Source organism: Vicia villosa, unplaced genomic scaffold (assembly GCF_029867415.1).
Source record: "Vicia villosa cultivar HV-30 ecotype Madison, WI unplaced genomic scaffold, Vvil1.0 ctg.001670F_1_1, whole genome shotgun sequence".
NCBI lineage: Eukaryota > Viridiplantae > Streptophyta > Magnoliopsida > Fabales > Fabaceae > Vicia > Vicia villosa.
In genome coordinates, this window is record NW_026705694.1 from 195,852 (window position 1) to 216,035 (window position 20,184).

At 30.3% G+C, this 20,184-nt stretch overlaps 3 protein-coding genes across 3 annotated transcripts; all 3 read left to right on the forward strand.

Moving 5' to 3' along the window:
• Positions 1-1,102: 1,102 nt before the first annotated feature.
• LOC131636222 (uncharacterized) lies at positions 1,103-1,696 on the forward strand. Its single transcript, XM_058906863.1, has one exon. The coding sequence runs from the start codon at positions 1,103-1,105 to the stop codon at positions 1,694-1,696; it is 594 nt and encodes a 197-aa protein (XP_058762846.1).
• Positions 1,697-7,601: 5,905 nt separating this feature from the next.
• On the forward strand, positions 7,602-9,373 carry LOC131636223 (ent-kaurenoic acid oxidase 1-like). The gene is made up of 4 exons (XM_058906864.1): positions 7,602-8,013; positions 8,826-8,907; positions 9,035-9,154; positions 9,283-9,373. Exons 1-4 carry the CDS (start codon positions 7,602-7,604, stop codon positions 9,371-9,373), a joined length of 705 nt encoding a protein of 234 aa, XP_058762847.1.
• Positions 9,374-12,529: 3,156 nt separating this feature from the next.
• On the forward strand, positions 12,530-12,925 carry LOC131636224 (uncharacterized mitochondrial protein AtMg00300-like). Its single transcript, XM_058906865.1, has one exon. It carries the CDS (start codon positions 12,530-12,532, stop codon positions 12,923-12,925), a length of 396 nt encoding a protein of 131 aa, XP_058762848.1.
• The last annotated feature ends 7,259 nt before the right edge of the window (positions 12,926-20,184 follow it).

The window sequence follows — 20,184 nt, forward strand, 5'->3', positions numbered from 1 at the left end:
GAGAGGTTATTTGTTATTCTTGTAAACTTGTAATCTTGTTTTAAGAGAAAGTAAAAGAATAGCAGTTATAACCAATTCTTGTGTTCTTCTTACCTTCCCTAATTCCTATTATATTTTGTTCTTGACATCGTTTTTCACAACAAATTGGTGCGGTGAGCGTGGAGAAGATGCCTTCAACAAAGTATGAGATTGAAAAGTTCACCGGAGTGAATGATTTCGGTCTGTGGCGCTTGAAGATGAAAGCCCTACTGGTTCAACAGGGTTGTTTGGAAGCGTTGAAGGGAGTGGCGACTATGGACATTGGGTTAACGGAAAGAGAGAAGACATTGCCAATTTGTAAGTTTTTCCACTGTATGCAGTTGATAAAGCTGCATGAAGAAAGCTAGTTTGTTCCCTTGACGTTGTAGAGTTAGGTCCAAGGTGGAGATTTGTGAGATAGTGGATCGAACTCTAGTATGGTCGAATGGTAGCTTCTTGGTTCGGCATAATTAAGCATGAAGTCGAAGGTTGTTCACATGCTTGTGTCGAAGATGCTAGGGTTGTTAGCATGTTAAATTAGGTTTTAGTGTTTAAACTCTAATTTGTTAAGTTAGCTTGTTTATTAAGTTGGCTTGTGTAATGAGCCTTGTGGAAAAAGCCCATTAGTTAGTATGTTAGGTTTTATTATAAATAGCATACTAGTCTTTCATCATTGCTAAGCTGCAAATCCTAATTTAGGGTGAGAGAGGTTATTTGTTATTCTTGTAAACTTGTAATCTTGTTTTAAGAGAAAGTAAAAGAATAGCAGTTATAACCAATTCTTGTGTTCTTCTTACCTTCCCTAATTCCTATTATATTTTGTTCTTGACATCGTTTTTCACAACAAGACAAAATTAAAGCAAGATTTGGATATCAGAAGAAAGTCTTGTTACCCTCATTAGTGGATCAGTGGAACAAGTTAAGGTTCCAAGATTATAAAACTGTCATTGCGTATAATTCTGCTATGCACCAAATTATATCACAGCTAGAATATTTTGGCAAAATTATAACTGAAAAAGAAAAGTTAGAAAAAACTTTTTCGACTTTCCATGCATCTTAGGTATTATTGCAACAACAATATAGAATGAGGGAATACACTGAGTATTCTGATTTAGTTGCAGCCCTTCTAGTGGCAGAACAAAATAACGAGCTCTTAATAAAAAACCACCAGGCACGACCCACAGGAACAATGCCATATCCTGAAACTAATGCCACGACCTTTAAATGTGGGAGCGGTGGATTTAATCGCCTTAAGAGACGTGGTGGTCATGTTCGTTTTGATGGTAATAATGGTCATGCTCATTTTGATAGTCACAATCAAGGAGGATATCATGGTCGAAACCTTTTCCACGGTCGAAATCATTTTTGTGGTAGAGGATGTGGACGAGGTCATGTGAATAGTTATAGATCCCCCAGATATGACCAAAATAATTGGAATTGCAAAGGAAAGGGTAAGTATATCCAAGAAGGTCCTTCAAGGAATTATGAGGATATATGTTACAGATGCGGAAAGAAAGACCATTGGTCTAAGGTGTGTAGAACACCAGAACATTTGTGCAAAAGACAAATGGCATATGTTGAAGAAAAGGGAAAAGAAGTGAATTTTAATGAAATGGAACCCAGGAATGATAATACCTATTTTGAAACTGCTGACTTTGGTGGAGATGAAACAGATTAAGTAACTTTTTAAAATATGTATTTGAATAATGTTTGGTGTGCTTGTTTATATATTTGAAATATGTATCTACTTAACAATTTGTATGTTGTTAAGGTGTATCTTAAGTTTGTATGAAATAATAATGTTAAATATGTTGTTAATTTACTATATTTAATCTTATTTTTATTTTTAAGAAGGTTAGACATGGAACATGTCAAAGACATTTGCATTCTGGACAGTGGAACTACACACACAATCCTCAAAAGTAAGAAATATTTTACTGAAATAAATCTCACTAAAGGTATAATAAATACAATCTCAGGTCCTGGAGATTTAATTGAAGGAACAGGTAATGCTATGTTCGTATTACCAAATGGGACAAAATTTGTCATTAATAATGCTTTATACTCTCAAAAGTCAAAGAGAAATTTGTTGTGTTTTAATGACATATATCGTCAAGGATATGATACTGAAACTGCAACTGAAGGTAATATGAAATACATTAATATTACTTCTAATGTTTCAAAAAAGAAGAAAATTTTAGAAAAATTACCAAAATTGCCTTCTGGATTACATTACATATATACATGAAATTGAATGCAATTTAGTAGTAAAAGAAGATCCCAAAATTGTGATTTTATGGCATGACCATTTAGGTCACCCTGGTTCAACAATGATGTGTAAAATAGTTGAAAGTACACATGGTCATCCATTGAAAAGTTTAAAACTTACACAAGATGATAGACCGTGTGAAGCTTGCTCTCTTGGCAAACTAATAACAAAGCATTCACCGGGCAAGATTCAGACAGAATCAACTGCATTTCTTGAAAGAATTCAAGGAGACATACGCGGACCTATCCATCCACCGTCAGGACCATTCAGGTATTTTATGGTATTAATTGATGCATCTAGTAGATGGTCATATGTATGCTTACTGTCAAGTCGTGATATGGCATTTGCAAAATTTCTTGCACAAATAATTAAACTTAGAGCTCAATTTCCTGATTAGACTTGACAATGCTGGTGAATTTACATCTGAATCATTAAATAATTATTGCATGTCAATTGGTATTACTGTTGAACATCATGTTCCTCATGTACATACCCAAAATGGTTTAGCTGAGTCATTAATCAAACGTCTTCAATATATTGCTAGACCATTAATAATGAGAACTAAACTACCAGTTACTGTTTGGGGTCATGCAATTTTACATGCTGCAGCACTTATCCGTCTAAGGCCAAGGGTTGATCATAAACATACCCCTTATCAACTTGCAATTAGTAAGGAACCAAATATTTCTCATTTAAAGATATTTGGCTGTGCAGTATATGTCCTAATATCTCCATCACAAAGAACAAAGATGGGACCTCAAAGAAGGTTAGGTATATATGTGGGGTATGAATCACCATCTATTATTAGATATCTTGAACCTTTAACAGGTCATGTTTTTCAGGCAAGATTTGCTGATTGTCATTTTGACGAATCAATATTTCCAACTTTAGGGGGAGAGGATAACAAACTAGAAAATGACATAATATGGTATGTACCTCATTTATTACATTTGGACTCACACAATAGATCATGGGAAGAAAATGTAAAGAAAATAGTCCACTTACAAGATTTAGCAAATTAATTGCCAGATTCATTTATTGATTTAAAAAGAGTAACAAAGTCACATGTACTAGCTATAAATGTTTCTGCTAGAATTGAGGTTTCAAATCAAAATAATGTAGCAAGTACATCTAAGGCACACTTGAAACGTGGTCGGCCTATGGGATCCAAAGACAAAAATCCCCGAAAAAGAAAGGGAATAGAAAAGGTGAATTTGATTGAAAGTGATCTTGAAAAGACACTAGATAATGATAAATTCATAATTGAAAAGCATGCTCTCGAAGAAGCACAAGATGATGAAAATGTGATCATTGATAATGAAACTAAAAATAAGAATGATCTTGAGCTTTCAATTAATTATGATGATACAGGAATTTTGTGGAACCGAAAAGGTATGGATATAGATGAAGTATTTTCATTCTCCGTTGCATGTGAAATTATAAATGGAAATGATGATCCAGAGCCAAGAAGTATGAGTGAGTGTCAAAATAGACATGACTGGAAAAATTGGAAGGATGCAATAGATACTGAGTTAAATTCTCTTAAAAATCGAAAAAGTATTTGGCCCTATTATGGCTATACCAAAAGATGTGAAATCGGTCGAGTATAAATGGGTTTTTGTAAGAAAACGAAATGAGAAAAATGAGATTGTCAAATACAAAGCTCGTCTCATTGCACAAGGTTTTTACCAACTACCGGGAATTGATTATGAGGTAACATATTCTCCTGTTATGGATGCTATTACTTTTTGTTATTTAATTGGTTTATCTGTATTTAAAATCTTGATATGTATCTTATGGATGTTGTTACTGCTTATTTATATGGATCACTTGATACTGATATATACATGAAAATCCCAGAAGGATTTAAAATGCCTGAGACATCAAAACCTAGAGAAATGTATGCAATTAAGTTGCAGAGGTCATTGTATGGGTTAAAACAATCAGGGCGCATGTGGTACAATAGACTAAGTGAATATTTACTTAAAGAAGGTTATGAGAATAATCCTATTTGTCCTTGTGTTTTTATAAGAAAAACAATATCCGGATTTGTAATAAATGTTGTTTATGTTGATGATTTAAATATCATTGGGACTAATAAAGAAATTAGAGAAGCGAGAAATTATTTAAAAAAAGAATTTTAAATGAAAGATCTGGGAAAAACTAGATTCTGCCTTGGTTTACAGATTGAGTATACTAAAAATGGCATATTGGTACATCAATCAAATTATACAGAAAGGGTATTAAAAAGGTTCAATATGGACAAGGCAAATCCTTTGAGTAGTCCAATGATGGGTAGAACACTTAATATTGAAAAAGATCCCTTTAGGCCTTAGAAAAGTAATGAAGAAGATCTTGGCTCAGAAGTGTCATACCTTAATGCAATTGGAGCACTCATGTACCTTGCTAACTATACAAGACCCGATATAGCTTTTGCAGTGAATTTACTAGCAAGACTCAGTTCATGCCCTACAAAAAGACATTGGAAAGGAATAAAACATATATTTCAATATCTTCGAGGTACATCTGATCTTGGTTTATTTTATTCTAACAATACAAAACCAGTTTTGCTTGGTTATGCAGATGCAGGATATTTGTCAGATCCACATAATGCTAAATCACAAACTGGATATATATTAACATATGGTAACATTGCAATATCATGGAGATCGCAAAAGCAAACACTTGTAGCAACTTCTTCAAATCATGCAGAAGTAATTGCCCTTCATGAAGCAAGCAAATAGTGTAGATGATTACGATCGGTAACTCGACATATCCAGGGAGTGTCTGGTTTACCAATTGATAATAATCCAACAATTTTGTATGAAGACAATGCGGCATGTGTTACCCAGATGAAAGAAGGTTACATAAAAAGTGACAGAACCAAGCATATCCCTCCGAAGTTTTTCTCATTCACACAAGAACTTGAAAGAAACAAAGAGGTTGATATTCAGTATATTCATTCAAGTGATAACGTGGCAAATCTCTTTGCAAAGGCACTTCCTACATCAATTTTCAAGAAACATGTACAAAATATCGGAATGCGTCACCTTCGAGATCTTTAAAGAAAAGCTATATGTGTTCTGTTGAGGTGGAGCATAATGTTGTACTCTTTTTCCCTTATTAAGGTTTTTATCCCAATGAGTTTTTCCTAATAAGCTTTTTAACAAGGCAATTTATGTTTCCATAGGATTCATCTCAACAAGACTTCAACGGAGCACTGCGACAAATATTTCAAAAAGGGGGAGTGCTATAATAATAAGTAATTATTATTACTACTATTTTGAAATACTAATGAATAGTGTATACACAATTTTTCAAACCTTTAACAGTAACATGTATAGTAGTAGCCAATATCATAACACTATATATATCACTCCGTGGTATATGAAATGTAAGAACATCAATCATTTCTAAGAAAAACAATATACTATCAGTCTCTTCTATCTCTCTGTATTCAGTATTCTTAACAAATAAAACCAATATAAAACTTATTTTAAATAAGACTTTATATGACCTGCTGGAAAGAAGTAAGTCAAACATTTTATATTTTCATCAATTTGACTCGCATTTTTTATTTTAAATATCGAGGACCAAGCAGGCATTTTGATTTCATTTTACAAAAAAATGTATGTTATAAGAATATATAGCTAAAAGTCAAAAATTCATGCAAAACCAATTTTATAAGGACTACAACATGACATTTTTTTATAGAAACTAAAAGTCAAAACTTGAGATATTTATAGGGATCAAAAACATATTTAACCCAAGATTTTAAATGGAAAATATAGGTTTATACCATAAACTAAAAAAAGGACACCATAAAAGAAGTTATTTCAAATATATATATATATATATATATATATATATATATATATATATATATATATATATAATTAAAATAGAAAACCTTTGAAACTCTATTTCTAAAATAACATAACTTCAGATGTCGGGAATTTGGGCTTATAGCATCAACGAAGAAAGCTACAAAAAAATTGGAAAAGATTTGAAACTCAGTTTATCAAATAACATAAATTCATATTCCAAAAATCAGTTTCATACTCTTTGTTGCTACTCAAATGTATATAACAACCAAAAATCATGAATAACACTAACATACACCAACATCAAAAACATTAACAACAACAACATAAAAGGAAATGAACTATGAAAACTTAGATGAAGAATCAAAGTAAGTTAAAAAAAAGAAGCAGAAGAAGATGATGATGATGATGATGATGATGATGATGGCAAAATGGAAGCACACGATGAAGAAAACCACATACAACAATAAAAAAATTGAAAAATAAACAGGAAAAGTATGGTAGCTTTTGCTCTACTGATATCCTAAATTTTGTTAGATATACACTCAATATGGTTGATACTTATATTAGATGGTTTGAATTGTTTACAGAGGTAACCAAAGTGACTTTACGATTTCCTCTGTGCAAGAATGCATGGATTTCACGTTGGAAAATGGAAAGGGAGAAAATGAATCATTTACCTTGACAAAAGCGTGTAAATTGTCCTTCCAATGTATAATTAAAATTAAAATTTAATTGTGTTACACATAATATTAATTAGACAACAACTAATAATGATTATGCTATATTAGCCCATGAAAAAATCTTTCTAATTAGATTTCAAAAGAGGTATGGAAGGAAGTTTGATATGTATCAAACTTCTATTTATTATAGTAGATTTATATTATAGATCTTTGTCATTCAATTTGACATATTCTCACCAATATTTGGAAGGAGCATTACTATTGCGAGATTGCTCAATATAATTTTTTAAAATATTATGAAAATTTAAAAATGTTGCTTCGTCACGTCTGAAGTTATCTTCTGAATGTATCATAACATTTTTTGCAACAAATTTCGCAATTTTGATAATATTTAACATTTCTTTAATATATACTTGCAATATATTTTGCAAGTACTTGTACCAGAAGTTCAAAATAGAACAAGTGCGTCTGAAAGGTAACTTCCGAACATTAGAATTTCCTGCATATTTTACTCTAGAATTTCCTACAATAATGCACATAAATATTTTAAGATTTATAATTTCATATGGACACACATGCAGTTTTTCCACTGGTAATATTATAGTCATTTTTGAGTGGAATTACATGAGCTACATGGGACGGGTGCATTTGGAAGTTATCTTTTGGATAAGGGTATTTTCAGACATTAATAGGGTTTGAGAGAATTATATAGTTATAATCTTATCTCAATCATGCATTCCATGCAATATTTATGTGAAATTTCTCAAAAAGCTTTTAAGAAGATAAATTATTAAATATTAAATGCTGATGTCATTTGAAAACATTGGAAAACTTTTCTTAGGTAAGGAGCCAGTCCTTTTTCTTAACTCTTTGGATAAGCTCTATCAAGGCGTCCTCCCAGGTGTGAGAGCTTATCCAATTAATATTCTTGGTTTTGCATATCACCATGCTCTTCGATGTAGAAGAAAGCTTGAGGACATTTTCTCGATGGAGTTAAATAAGAGAAAATTAAAAAATGGAAATAAGGTAGATGCACTTGATTTGATGGATGGGTTAATGCAAATTGAAGACGATGAAGGTAACAAATTGAGTGACAAAGAAGTTGTAGACAACATTGTTTCTTTTGTATTAGGTGGATATATCTCTATTTCTCTTGTGTCCATGTGGGCTATTTACTTTCTTGCCAAGCATCCAAATGTGCTAAAATTGCTATGGGATAGTTTTTTTTATATAAAAGACTTGTTAATTTTTATGCATGCTTAGTTTAAATTAAGATGAATCTCTTAATTTTTTGTCACTATATTTATTAATTTTTTTTTTTGCTTTTGTTTGCAATTGTAGGAAAAAATATGGCTTTCACAAAGGAAAATTAAGGAGATTTTATTACAGCTAAAGATTTTTCAAATTTAAAATATACAAACAAGGTTTTTCACTAGTTATGCAAATATATATTTATATAGTTAAAAATATTTGTTAATGGTTTTATCTATTAATTAATAATTATATACAGAAAATGTTGTAAATTAAGTTGATTATAAAGGTATGAGGTTGTAGACTAGTTCTTGTGAAAGTTATTTATCTCTTTGTATTTTATTGTCACTTGTCCAAAACGTATACATTACACTATTTTTTAATGTAAAATAATATTTTTACTTGAACAAAATTTCTCATTGGAAGAGTTAAATGAATAAAATTACTACAGTCCTTTGATTACTATTATAAATAAATTTGATTTTTTTTAATATTTGATAATTATATTATCTAGTTCATATATCAATATATTAATTGTCAAATGTACCAAAAATATAAATTTGTTTTATTAGTGACTAGAGGTTGTACGAATTAATGTCTAGTTTTAAATATAAAATTATAGTTTATGTGCTCTCAAATAATTGTCACATTTGTGAAAAAAAATATTATTCATTTTTTATTTTTAAAGTAGTATTGATTGGTTTCTTTTTTATTGTATAATAATCTAATTAAACTTACCATTAATATTTATTGATACAAAACATAATTTTTATTTTGTAGGTTATCAGATACCAAAGAGATGGAAAGTAATTTCGATGCTTTGTTATATTCACACAGATCCAGAGAATTTTAGGGATCCCATGTATTTCAACCCTGGTGGATGGAATATACATTTGCTGACTATTTTTTAATTTTGGTTTTTCATATTAGTTAATTTTTTTATTGATTAATTTATATTCTAATTATCAATTTTATTTATAAATTATTAGGAGTTGGCAAAACCTGGAACATATCAAGTTTTTTTGTGCTGGACAAAGACTATGCCCTGGAAACATGCTAGCAAGAATTCAACTAGCACTTCTGCTTCATCATTTATCCATTGGATACAAGTAATGTTTCATCATAGTGTTTGATATATAATATGTTTTTCTTTTAAAGTTTTATATCAAGGTAAAATAAATTAGATGTCACCTTATATTTTAATTATTTAATGATATCTTTTACATATTGAATGCAGGTGGGAGCTCATTAATCATAATGCAAATATAATGTATCTTTCAAATCCTGCTCCTATTGATAGGGTCGAAGTCAAACTCATCCAATTGTGAAGAAAAATTATGGAAAAATCATGTAAAGTTGTAGATAAAGAAATGAGTTTTGAGCAAAATACAGATTTCAAAATGATCACAAGACAAGATGCTTCTTTATGAATTCCATTACTTTCAAAAGATTTCGATTAGTCATGATTATAGTATATGGACAAATTACATTCAATATTCTCTAGCTTATTATTAGCTTATGCAAACAAGTGCAAAATGAGAAATATTTTACCATTTAATACAATAAAAAGTGATCATGGTAGTAAATTTAAAAATAAATCTTTTAAAATTTTTTGTGAAGAAAATGAAATATCTCATATTGTTTCTCATCTAAAAGTTCTACAACAAAATTAAGTAGTAGAAAGTAAAATCAAGTTTCTTTAAGATATAACAAGAATCATGATATATGAGAGAAATATTGAAAAACACTTTTGGATTGAAGAAGAAGCAGTAAACACTACATGTAACATTGAAAATAGAACCAATATAAGACTTATTTTAAATAAGACTTTATATGACCTGTTGGAAAGAAGAAAGTCAAACACTTTATATTTACATCAATTTGATTGCACATTTTTTTATTTTAAATATCGAGGATCACATAGGCAGTTTTGATTCCAATGTATAAAAAAGTGTATGTTATAAGAATATATAGCTAAAAGTCAAAACTTCATGCAAAACCAATTTTATAAGGACTAAAACATGACTTTTTTATAGGGACTAAAAGTCAAAACTTGAGATATTTATAGGGACGTCCAAAAACATATTTAACCCAAAATTTTAAATGGAAAATATGGTTTTATACCATAAACTAAAAAAGGACGCCATAAAAGAAGTTATTTCAAAAATATATATGTTATAGTTAAAGTTGAAAACATTTGAAACTCGGTTTCCAAAATAACATAACTTCAGATGTCGGGAATATCAGTTTATAGCATCAAAGAAGAAAGCTACAATAAAATTGGAAAAGATTTGAAACTCAATTTATCCAATAACATAAATTCATATTCGGGAAATCAGTTTAATACTTTTCTGTTGTTACTCAGATGTAAATAACAACCGAAAATCATGAATAACACTAACATACACCAACACCAAAAATTACAACAACAACAAGAGAAAAGGAAATGAACCATGAAAACTTAGATGAAGAATCAAAGTAAGTTAAAATAACGAAGCAGAAGAAGATGATGATGGCAAAATGGAAGCAGACGATGAAGAAAACCACATACAACAATATAAAATTGAAAAATAAACAAGAAAAGTATGGTAGCTTTTGCTCTACTGATATCCTGAATTTTGTTGTTGGATATACACTCAATATGGTTGATACTTATATTAGATGGTTTGAATTGTTTGCATTAGTAACCAAAGTGACTTTACGATTTTCTCTGTGCAAGAATGCATGCATTTCACGTTGGAAAATGGAAAGCGAGCAAATGAATCATTTACCTTGACAAAAGCGTGTAAATTGGCCTTCCAATGCATAATTAAAATTAAAATTTAATTGTGTTACACATAATATTAATTAGACAACAACTAATATTGATTAAACTTGCGAGTCTTGATTGATCATTTTATTTTAGATGAAGTTCTGTCGAGTCTTGATTGATTTTAGTAATCACTTGACTTTTGTACTTGCTAAATGTACAATACATGACAACTCCTGGTAATTAAGGGTTGTAAGAGGCTTTTAGGGTTGGTTATGAAATTTAGAGCTAGCTCATGCTGAGGGGTAAGAAGCTATATATTGTAGCATTCAACATGTATGAAATAGTTATGTATGTCATGTAATGGTTTACTCTTCATACATTAGATACATACACTAGTAGTCTATAAATAGGTTATGCTCTCTCACTTTGTAAGAGAGGTGGTTGGTGATTCACTTGTAAACAAATAACGTTGTTTGTGAAAGTGACTGAAAATTATCTTTTAACCATGTTTGTTATCTCTTCTCTCTCCTCTCTTATTGAATCCAAAGGTTTATTAATTTCTCAAGAAACTCTCTCGTTCTTGCAATATTGCTTTATTCTTGGAACTCATTTCTCAACAAACTGGTGCAGTGAGTGTGGATCAATATGCCTTCAACAAAGTATGAGATTGAGAAATTCACATGATAAAATGATTTCGGATTATGGCGCTTGAAGATGCGTGCCTTTCTTATTCAACAAAGTCTACTAGAAGCGTTGAAGGGATTTGAAAACATGGATGTTGCCCTAACAGAGAGGGAGAAGACGATGATGATTAAGAAAGCCCACAATATCATCATACTGAGCCTTGGTAATAAAGTTCTCAGGCAAGTCTCGAAAGAGAAAATCGTAGCAGCTGTTTGGATCAAACTTGAAGGTTTGTACATGACAAAGTCTTTGGTAAATCGCCTCTATGTGAAATACGCTTTGTATTAATTCAAGATTAGTGAAGACAAAGTCTTGACTGAGCAGTTGGATATTAATAAAATTATTCTTGATCTGGAAAACATTGATGTTAAAATCAACAATGAAGATCAAGCATTGTTGTTGGTGTGTGCTTTACCAAGATTTCATTCGCATTTCAAAGAAACTCTCATGTATGGAAGAGAGTCCCCGACCTTTGAGTAAGTTCAACCGGACTTGTATTCTAAAGACTTGAATGAGAGGAAGGAGCAGAAGTTATCTTTAGTTGGAGAAGGCTTGTCAATAAAGGAAAAATTCTCAAAGAATGATGGAAAGTTTGAGAAGAAGAAGGTAAAGTTCGAAAAAGTCTTATGGTGGGTGATGCTTATTAAGTTTTACCACTAGAAGAAGGAAGGTCATACAAGAAAGGTTCTTCCTAATAGGCCAAGGAGTTATGGTGATAGCAATGATAATGGCAATGCAACCATTGTTCAAGATGATTATGAGTCATCTGATGTCCTGGTGGTTTTGAGCAGAAACTCTAGCAAGGAGTGAATTATGGATTCAGGTTGCACTTGGCACAAGACTACAAACAAATATGTGTTTGAAGAATTATGTGATCAAGAAGGTGGATCAATACTGTTAGGAAACAATAAAGTCTGCAGGATTACAGGGATTGGATCTGTGAGGTACAAGCTCCATGATGAAACCATAAGGTTGCTGACAGGTGAAGGGGTCGAATTTGAAAAGAAAGGATATAATTTTCAAAAGAGAGCTTGGTATCTTGAGAATCATGAAGGGGTTGAAGGAAGTCTTGAGAGGCATCAAGAAACAAGGCTTCTATTCCCTTGAAGTTGAAGCCAAAAGTGGCTCCGCTGATATTGCATCATTGAAGCACCTGAAAAAGACTCAGTTATGGCACATGAGACTTGGACATGTCAGTGAAAAAGACCTAGTCAGATTAAGCAAGCAAAATCAATTAGGTGTTGATAAGCTCGAAAAGCTGGAGTTTTGTGAACCGTGTGTATTTGGTAAAGCATACAGAGTGATGTTCAACAAAGACCAACAAAGAACAAATGGATCTCTTGATTGTATCCATGATGATCTTTGGGAACCTGCAAGAAACCCATCACACTCAGGTGCAGGGTATTTTCTATCCATAGTTGATGATTACTCAAGAAAGCTTTAGATATCAACTATCTAACAATTAATAGAACATGCATTCAAACTATCAATGATACCTTTCACTTTAATTTTTTTTCACTTGTAAAAGGTTAAAATAGTAAAAACCTAATCTCCTAGTTAATTCACCTTACTTCAACTTTCACTTTTTCATCCACTTCTCACTCTTTCACTCACCATCTCATTCTTCTTTCTCTTTTCATTTATTATTTTATTTTTTTCTACCTAATTATTTTAAATATATTAAAATATTTAATTATAGTATATGATCATCATATTAAATATTTATTGGTGTATAAAAGTATACAATGTTGACATTTAATTTTATTTTTATGATAAATTTAATTAATTTTATTTATTTATTTATTATTAAAAATATTAATTAAAATATTTTTAAATTTTAATAAAATTAAAAATTTATTTTATAAAATTGGATAATACTTAATAGCCATACACACAATTAACTTTCCATCTAATAGATCACTGTTAAAAAAATATCTATTCTATTTTAATTAAAAAAATTCATTATTTAAGATATAAAATTCTTATTTTAAATGTCAAAATTTCCCTTTTTTTCACATATCACTATCAACAAAATACTTATTTTATTTTAATTAACAATTATCTTTATTTGAGACACAAAATTCTTATTTTAAAATGTCAAGTTTTGTTCTTTTTCTTACGGGTCATTATCAGCAAAATATATATGTATTTTAATTAATAATTATCTTTATTTGAGGCACAAAATTCTTATTTACATATGTCAATATTTCTCTTTTTCTCACAAGGCACTATAAACAAAATACTTATTTTATTTTAATTAACAATTGTCTTTATTTGAGACATAAAATTCTTATTTTTAAATGTCAAATTTTCTCTTTTTCTGACAGGCCATTATCTGTATAATACCTATTTTATTATAATTAACAATTACATTTGTTTTAGACACAAATTTCTTATTTTCAAATGTCAAATTTTTTTTTTCCCTTTCTCCATTTCACGTGCTTTTTTTTCTTCTTGTATGATTATTTTACACAATTGAGTTTATATTATTGTAAACTCGGTTTTTTTTGGCGAACTGACTCCTTGCTCTTTTTTGTCTTTGATATTATTTTTTTTTTATTTTTTGCAAGAGTCGCCACCGACTTTTATTTTGTCCAATATTTAGGAAAGGCATAAAAGACCAGAAAAAAGACCTTTTGACAGATTTTGGGTTCGGGGGGTTGGTTATACAAAGGGAAGGTTTTAAGCACCCTTTGTATCCATGGTTATCCATGGGCTCTTAATTGCTTAGCTCACTTTTTAAATGTTTTATTGATTTGAAAATAGAAGAAGTTAAGATGACGGAAACATAAACAATGCGTCCAAATGGACAAAGAAAAAATAGCGGAAGCATAAATAATATGTCCAAATGGACAAAGAGAAAATAGCGGAAACATAAATAATATGTCCAAATGGACAAAGAGAAAATAGCGGAAACATAAATAATATGTCCAAATGGACAAAGAGAAATAGCGGAAACATAAATAATATGTCCAAGTGGACAAAGAAAAATAGCGGAAACATAAATAATATGTCCAAGTGGACAAAGAAAAATAGCAGAAATATAAATAATACGTCCAAATGGACAAAGAAAAAATAGCAGAAATATAAATAATATGTCCAAATGGACAAAGAAAAAATAGCAGAAATATAAATAATATGTCCAAATGGACAAAGACAAAAATAACAAAAATATAAATAATATGTCCAAGTGGACAAAGAAAAAATAACAGAAATATAAATAATATGTCCAAATGGACAAAGAAAAAATAACAGAAATATAAATAATATGTCCAAATGGACAAAGAAAAAATAACAGAAACATAAATAATATGTCCAAATGGACAAAGAAAAAATAACAGAAATATAAATAATATGTCCAAGTGGACAAAGAAAAAATAACAGAAACATAAATAATATGTCCAAATGGACAAAGAAAAAATAACAGAAATATAAATAATAAATAATAAAATAAAGCATAAAGCAAGAAATATAAAGAACAATATAATAAAATGCGGAAATTAAAGTTAATTGTTAGTATGTTAGCACGTGAATCATCTTGAAACTAGTTAAGTATATTCACGATGTTAGTGAAGATCGATGGTGAGTGAATGATGATCTCGGATTTAAAGTTAATGAAAATTTATCAGAAGCTTGATAGAATCATAGCGACTACACGATAAATTTCCAAAAGTCTTAAATCAACTGCATACAATCTCTGCCATATTTGATCTTTTATTCTGATTCGGGACAAAGGAAAAAGATAAGAAATAATATCACATAATATACAAAAATAAATATAAAACAAATTAAACTTAACTCATTCTTTTTGTGATTTTTTTGGAATTGATTTTAAGTTAATTAACAAGCTAATTAAACAAATAATTATACAAATAATTAAACTTAACAAGAAAAATAAATCTAGTTATGTATAAAATTAGTATATGATATATAAACCTAATTTAACAAAATAAAATATTTTTTTTCGAATTTTTTGATAGGTTAGAAATAATTAAAAAAAGCAAATATATACATAATTACTAATTAATTAAGCAAAATAAATTAACTATGAATAAAAATAAAATATTTTTATGTCAAATATTAGATTATAAAAATATAAACCTAAATCTAAAAGGAAAATATTTTTGAAGTTTTTTGATTGGTTGAAAATAATTAAAAAGCAATATTTACATAATTACTAATTAATTAAGCAAAATAAATTAATTATGAAAAGAAATAAAATATTTTTATGTTAAAAATTAAATAAACATTTTATCAACTTAAAACTAAAATTAAAACATTTTTTTTTTGAGAAATTGAAAATATGCATAAATATGGAGTTTTTAATTCATGAACTCCTAACACTACTACATATTAAAAATTACATTGTACTTACTCTATGATGTCCCAAGAGTGGAATAGAGTGATTGAAATTGATTGAAAGTGGCTATTTGAATGAGCCTTTATTTTTACAAGTTTCTTGAAACTTTTGGAAAATATAAAACTTATGCTATGGCTTTGGTGTTTGTTGTTGTGCTCTCCTCTTGTTCCTCCCCTTTTTTTTTTCTTCTTGAATGAAGAAAATGAAGTTCTATTTATAGGCAAATGATTTGATATGGAAGCCTTGCAAGTTGGAATTGTCATGATTAATTTTGTGGAAAAAGAATGGAATATTCTTTCAATGAGTGCATTTCTTTAACCATGGTTAAAACACTCAAGTGTTATTCTCTTCAATCTTGCAATAATATCTTTAAGCATCTTGAATTGGTCTTGATTGGCAACCATAAGCATCTTTGATAATATCTTTGAATTATCTCACTTTAATTAATCTTTAAATGAATAAAATTTAATTAAAATGAAATAAAAGTGTCATGAATCATGGATAGGTCGTGGATGCCTTTTAGACATATGGGAATCAAGATTGAATCACAAAAGAATTGGCCTTTTTGAAAAAGAATCAAGTTTTGGTCATTACTTGTTTTATGCATTTTCCCAAAAAAGGTCAACTTCATCAAGGCATATCTCCCTCAAGTTTGATCCTATGAAAGTGTTCTTTTACTTTTTGGAAAGCCCAAGATGTCCTCTACAAGCCACTTTGGAAGCGTTTTTGCATTTGGAGAAGTTATCTTGATGATAGGGGCTTTGACAAAAAACTGCTTTTTGTTGACTTTGAAAATGACCTGTAATGTTTTGGCTTATATCTCTTAGGCGGACGCATTTCTTGACCTTGGTCCCAACATCAAAGTTGTAGAGAATTGAATTTCCTTGAAAATGAGCTTTGGTTGGAATTTTTCTGATAAATTATGAGAGAGTTATGGTCGGTCAAAGTTCAGTTGACTTTTAGGTAAAAAACTCTAATTTTGAAACTTGGAGTTTTGTCGATTTCTGAACTTTTCTTAATGAATTATGATCAACCATTGATCACATGATGAATCTTTTGACAAAATATGCATGTTGACAAAAAATTGCATTTTTGACTGTCTGTTGACTTTTTGGTCAAACTGGTCGTCTGTTGACTGTTTGAGCTGTTGACTGTGCGTCCGAGCAAATCGAAGTTTGAAAATTTGTCTGGTGGTACTTTGAGACATATGTAGATCCATGAAATCCATTTGAGGTCTCAAAAACTTGTTCTCCTGAAAAAAACAAAAACCCTAGTTAGGGACTGTTTGTGTAGGAGACAGTTAGGCGTACCTGATTTTTATGCAGTGTTGAGTCTCTGTTGATCACGTGATTATCAGGAGACTTCTAGAACAAAAATCTTGAAATTTTGAAATGCAAAAGATTGATTTGAATGATAGTGCAAACACGGAGAATTTTGCTGTCAGCGGGTTTGACTGTTAACTGGTTGTCCGGGCATTAACGTAACAGTTAAAGTGAAAATTCAACAGTTAAAGTTAATTTTTTCTTTTTGTTTTTTTGTTGTGTTAATGGTGAAAATTTTATTTACCTGAGCTGTTAGAAAAACACAAACATAATAAATAAATAAAATATACTGTACGCGAACGAAATTACCGATAATAACCTTGAAAAAATATTTAATACACAGAAAAATAAATATTTAACACACATAATATTATCTTGATAATTAAACTACCGTACGACAGATAGTACAACATTTAATACTAACAGTACAAATATTACATAATATAATGAACAGTACGACAAATAAAATAAACGGTACATTATTTGAAAGCGAAAGATACGACAAACTTTAAAAATGGCGATTAAAAACCCATGCTATGAACAACAGAAAATAGATGATCGGAAGTGTAACCATCGCAGGTCCGCATTTTTCAGGACTATGCAGACAGAAGAAGGACATGATCACCGTAAAAATAGTGATGACTATAAGAAAAAGTGTATCCATCCACTTTGCCATTTTTGCCGGGGAAGAAGAGAAAATAATTATGAGATAGAAGTTTGAGAAATTTGGGAGATGAGTGAAATTTGATGTGAGAATTTATGGAAAAAATGAGGAGTATTTATAGAGTGAAAAGAGAGAGATAGAGACGTTGGGAATGAAGTGTTACCGTTTTGAATAGTAGTAGAATTTGAAAAAAAGTATGGTAGGTTTTTGAAAAGAAAAGGGGTATAGAATAAAACTAGAATTTGATTTGAAAGAAAGAGATTTGAAAAGAAAGGAAGATATTTGAAAAGAAAGAAAGAGATTTTGAAAAAATAATATAGTATAAAAATAAAAATTAGTGGGAAATAAAACCAATAATAATTTAATTGTTTCCAGTACAATCTGAAACCCGGACTCCGCGCCTGCAAATTTTAATTCTGTACCAACTGCGTCAGCATTAATTATCTAAAAATAAATCTCAAATGAACAGTGTATGAAGTGATAAACAGTATTTGGCGTTTATGTAAGAATAAATTTAACAGCGAACCAAAATACTGTATAAAAAATTCTAAAAATTGAGTATTCATAAAATCAGGATATTTATGAAATAAAAATCCAAGATTGTATAAAACTCCAAATTTTTAGACAGAAGTTTGTTGACTTCTCTTTTTTTTTTTAAAAACGCAGGCAAATTTTGGGGTATAACAATAATGATCATAACACTTAGAAAATGATGGGATCTCAGAGGTCAAAAATTGGGGTGCAACAATTATCATTACTCATTTTATAATTAAAAAACTCATTTCAATTTTATATGTATATCTAAATAAAATTTATATTGTATTAATTAAATTTACTTGTGCGGACGAATGAGTATATTGCTAGTTCATTCAGAAAACTATGGATGAAACTTTTGGGAACTTCAAAAGTTGGAAAACTCAAGTGGAAACTCAGAATAAAAGGAAGGTCAAGAGGTTAAGGACATATAATGGCCTTGAGTTTTGCAATGACGTATTTAACTTTATTGTGCTATGTTTGAGATTGCACAGCACAAAACTACTGTAGATACACCCTAGCAAAATGGCTTGGTAGAAAGATTCAATTGAACTTTCTTGGAAAGGGTGAGGTGCATGTTTGCTAGTGTTGGGTTGAAAAGGTATTATGGGTTGTGGTTGTTGTAACAACAACCTACCTAATGAATAAAGGACCCTTAGCTGCCTTGGGAATGAAGACGCCTGAAGAAGTTTGGTCAGGTCATCCATTAAATCTCGACAAACTTAGAGTATTTGGTTGATCAAAGAAGCTATGTGGAGTCAAAATAAGAAGGAATGGCTGAAAGCCATGGATGATGAGATAAAATATCTTCATGATAACCACATCTAGAGGTTGATCAAAAAACTTACAGGGGCCAGGTTATTCATTTGTAAATGGATTTTCAAAGTAAAGGAAGGAATTGAAGGAGTTATTTCGAAAAGGTTCAAGGTGAGACCGGTTGCAAGGGGCTTCACTCAGAAGGAATGAGTTGACTTCGATGACGTATTCTCTACTATTGTGAAGCATAGATCCATTAGAATGCTTCTTGCAATGGTAGCTAGGTTCGACCTTGAATTGGAGCAGATGGATCTGAAACATTAGGTTTTGATGTGGACGGGTGCGTTTTGAGAAAGAACACGACCAAGACTTGAAGTCACTTTACCATAATCTCGTGTTTGTTCATTCGGACAATCTCAATTGAAGTCTACATTATTGTCTCATGATTGGAGATTTAGCATATTTTGGTGAATGTTTTCAAAAGTTGGTTGGCTTAAAACTTTGTCTACGACAGTTAAGCTACTTACAAGAAGATACGACCAAGTGTTGGATGTAATTTCGATGCTCAAGAAGATGTGAGATGTCCTAGTGAAACTTAAGGGAACTTTTTAGGTGAACAAGTTAATTTCGACGGGAAACTTGATGAGTTCGACTAAGATCTGGCGAATAGGTTGTTATACTGGCGAGGTTGTATTCACTAGGACTTAGAAAGTTTTTGAAGTGATTCGGACTTGGAGTTTGACAAAAATAAATTCCAAATAATGCTGATAACTGTATCTTAGCCTTATTTGTTCTTTGGAAAGACATCTGGAGACTTATGAAAGGCGAAGCGCATGCAGACGAGATCGTGTCATTCTCTGGAAGAGATCGTTCGTTACCGTTACTATCGAAGTAGTATAAATAGAGATCCTAGGAATTAGATTTCGTGTGTTCAATATTGTACCAAACTCAAAATCACTCAAATTATCTAAGTGTTATTGAGAAAAAAGTTTTCTGAGAACGTGTACGTATGAAACACCATCCTTTATTTCAAAGTCAATTTACTTCCATTAATGTTATTTTTCCTC

Bases quoted from the DNA above. Each gene is read 5' to 3' on its own strand.
- LOC131636223 (XM_058906864.1), top strand. From the start codon at position 7,602: ATGTCATTTGAAAACATTGGAAAACTTTTCTTAGGTAAGGAGCCAGTC. The intron at 8,014-8,825 runs GTTTTTTTTATA...TTTATTTTGTAG, and splicing joins GCTAAAATTGCTATGGGATA to GTTATCAGATACCAAAGAGA. The intron at 8,908-9,034 runs GTATTTCAACCC...ATAAATTATTAG, and splicing joins GAGAATTTTAGGGATCCCAT to GAGTTGGCAAAACCTGGAAC.
- LOC131636224 (XM_058906865.1), top strand. From the start codon at position 12,530: ATGAAGGGGTTGAAGGAAGTCTTGAGAGGCATCAAGAAACAAGGCTTC.
- LOC131636222 (XM_058906863.1), top strand. From the start codon at position 1,103: ATGAGGGAATACACTGAGTATTCTGATTTAGTTGCAGCCCTTCTAGTG.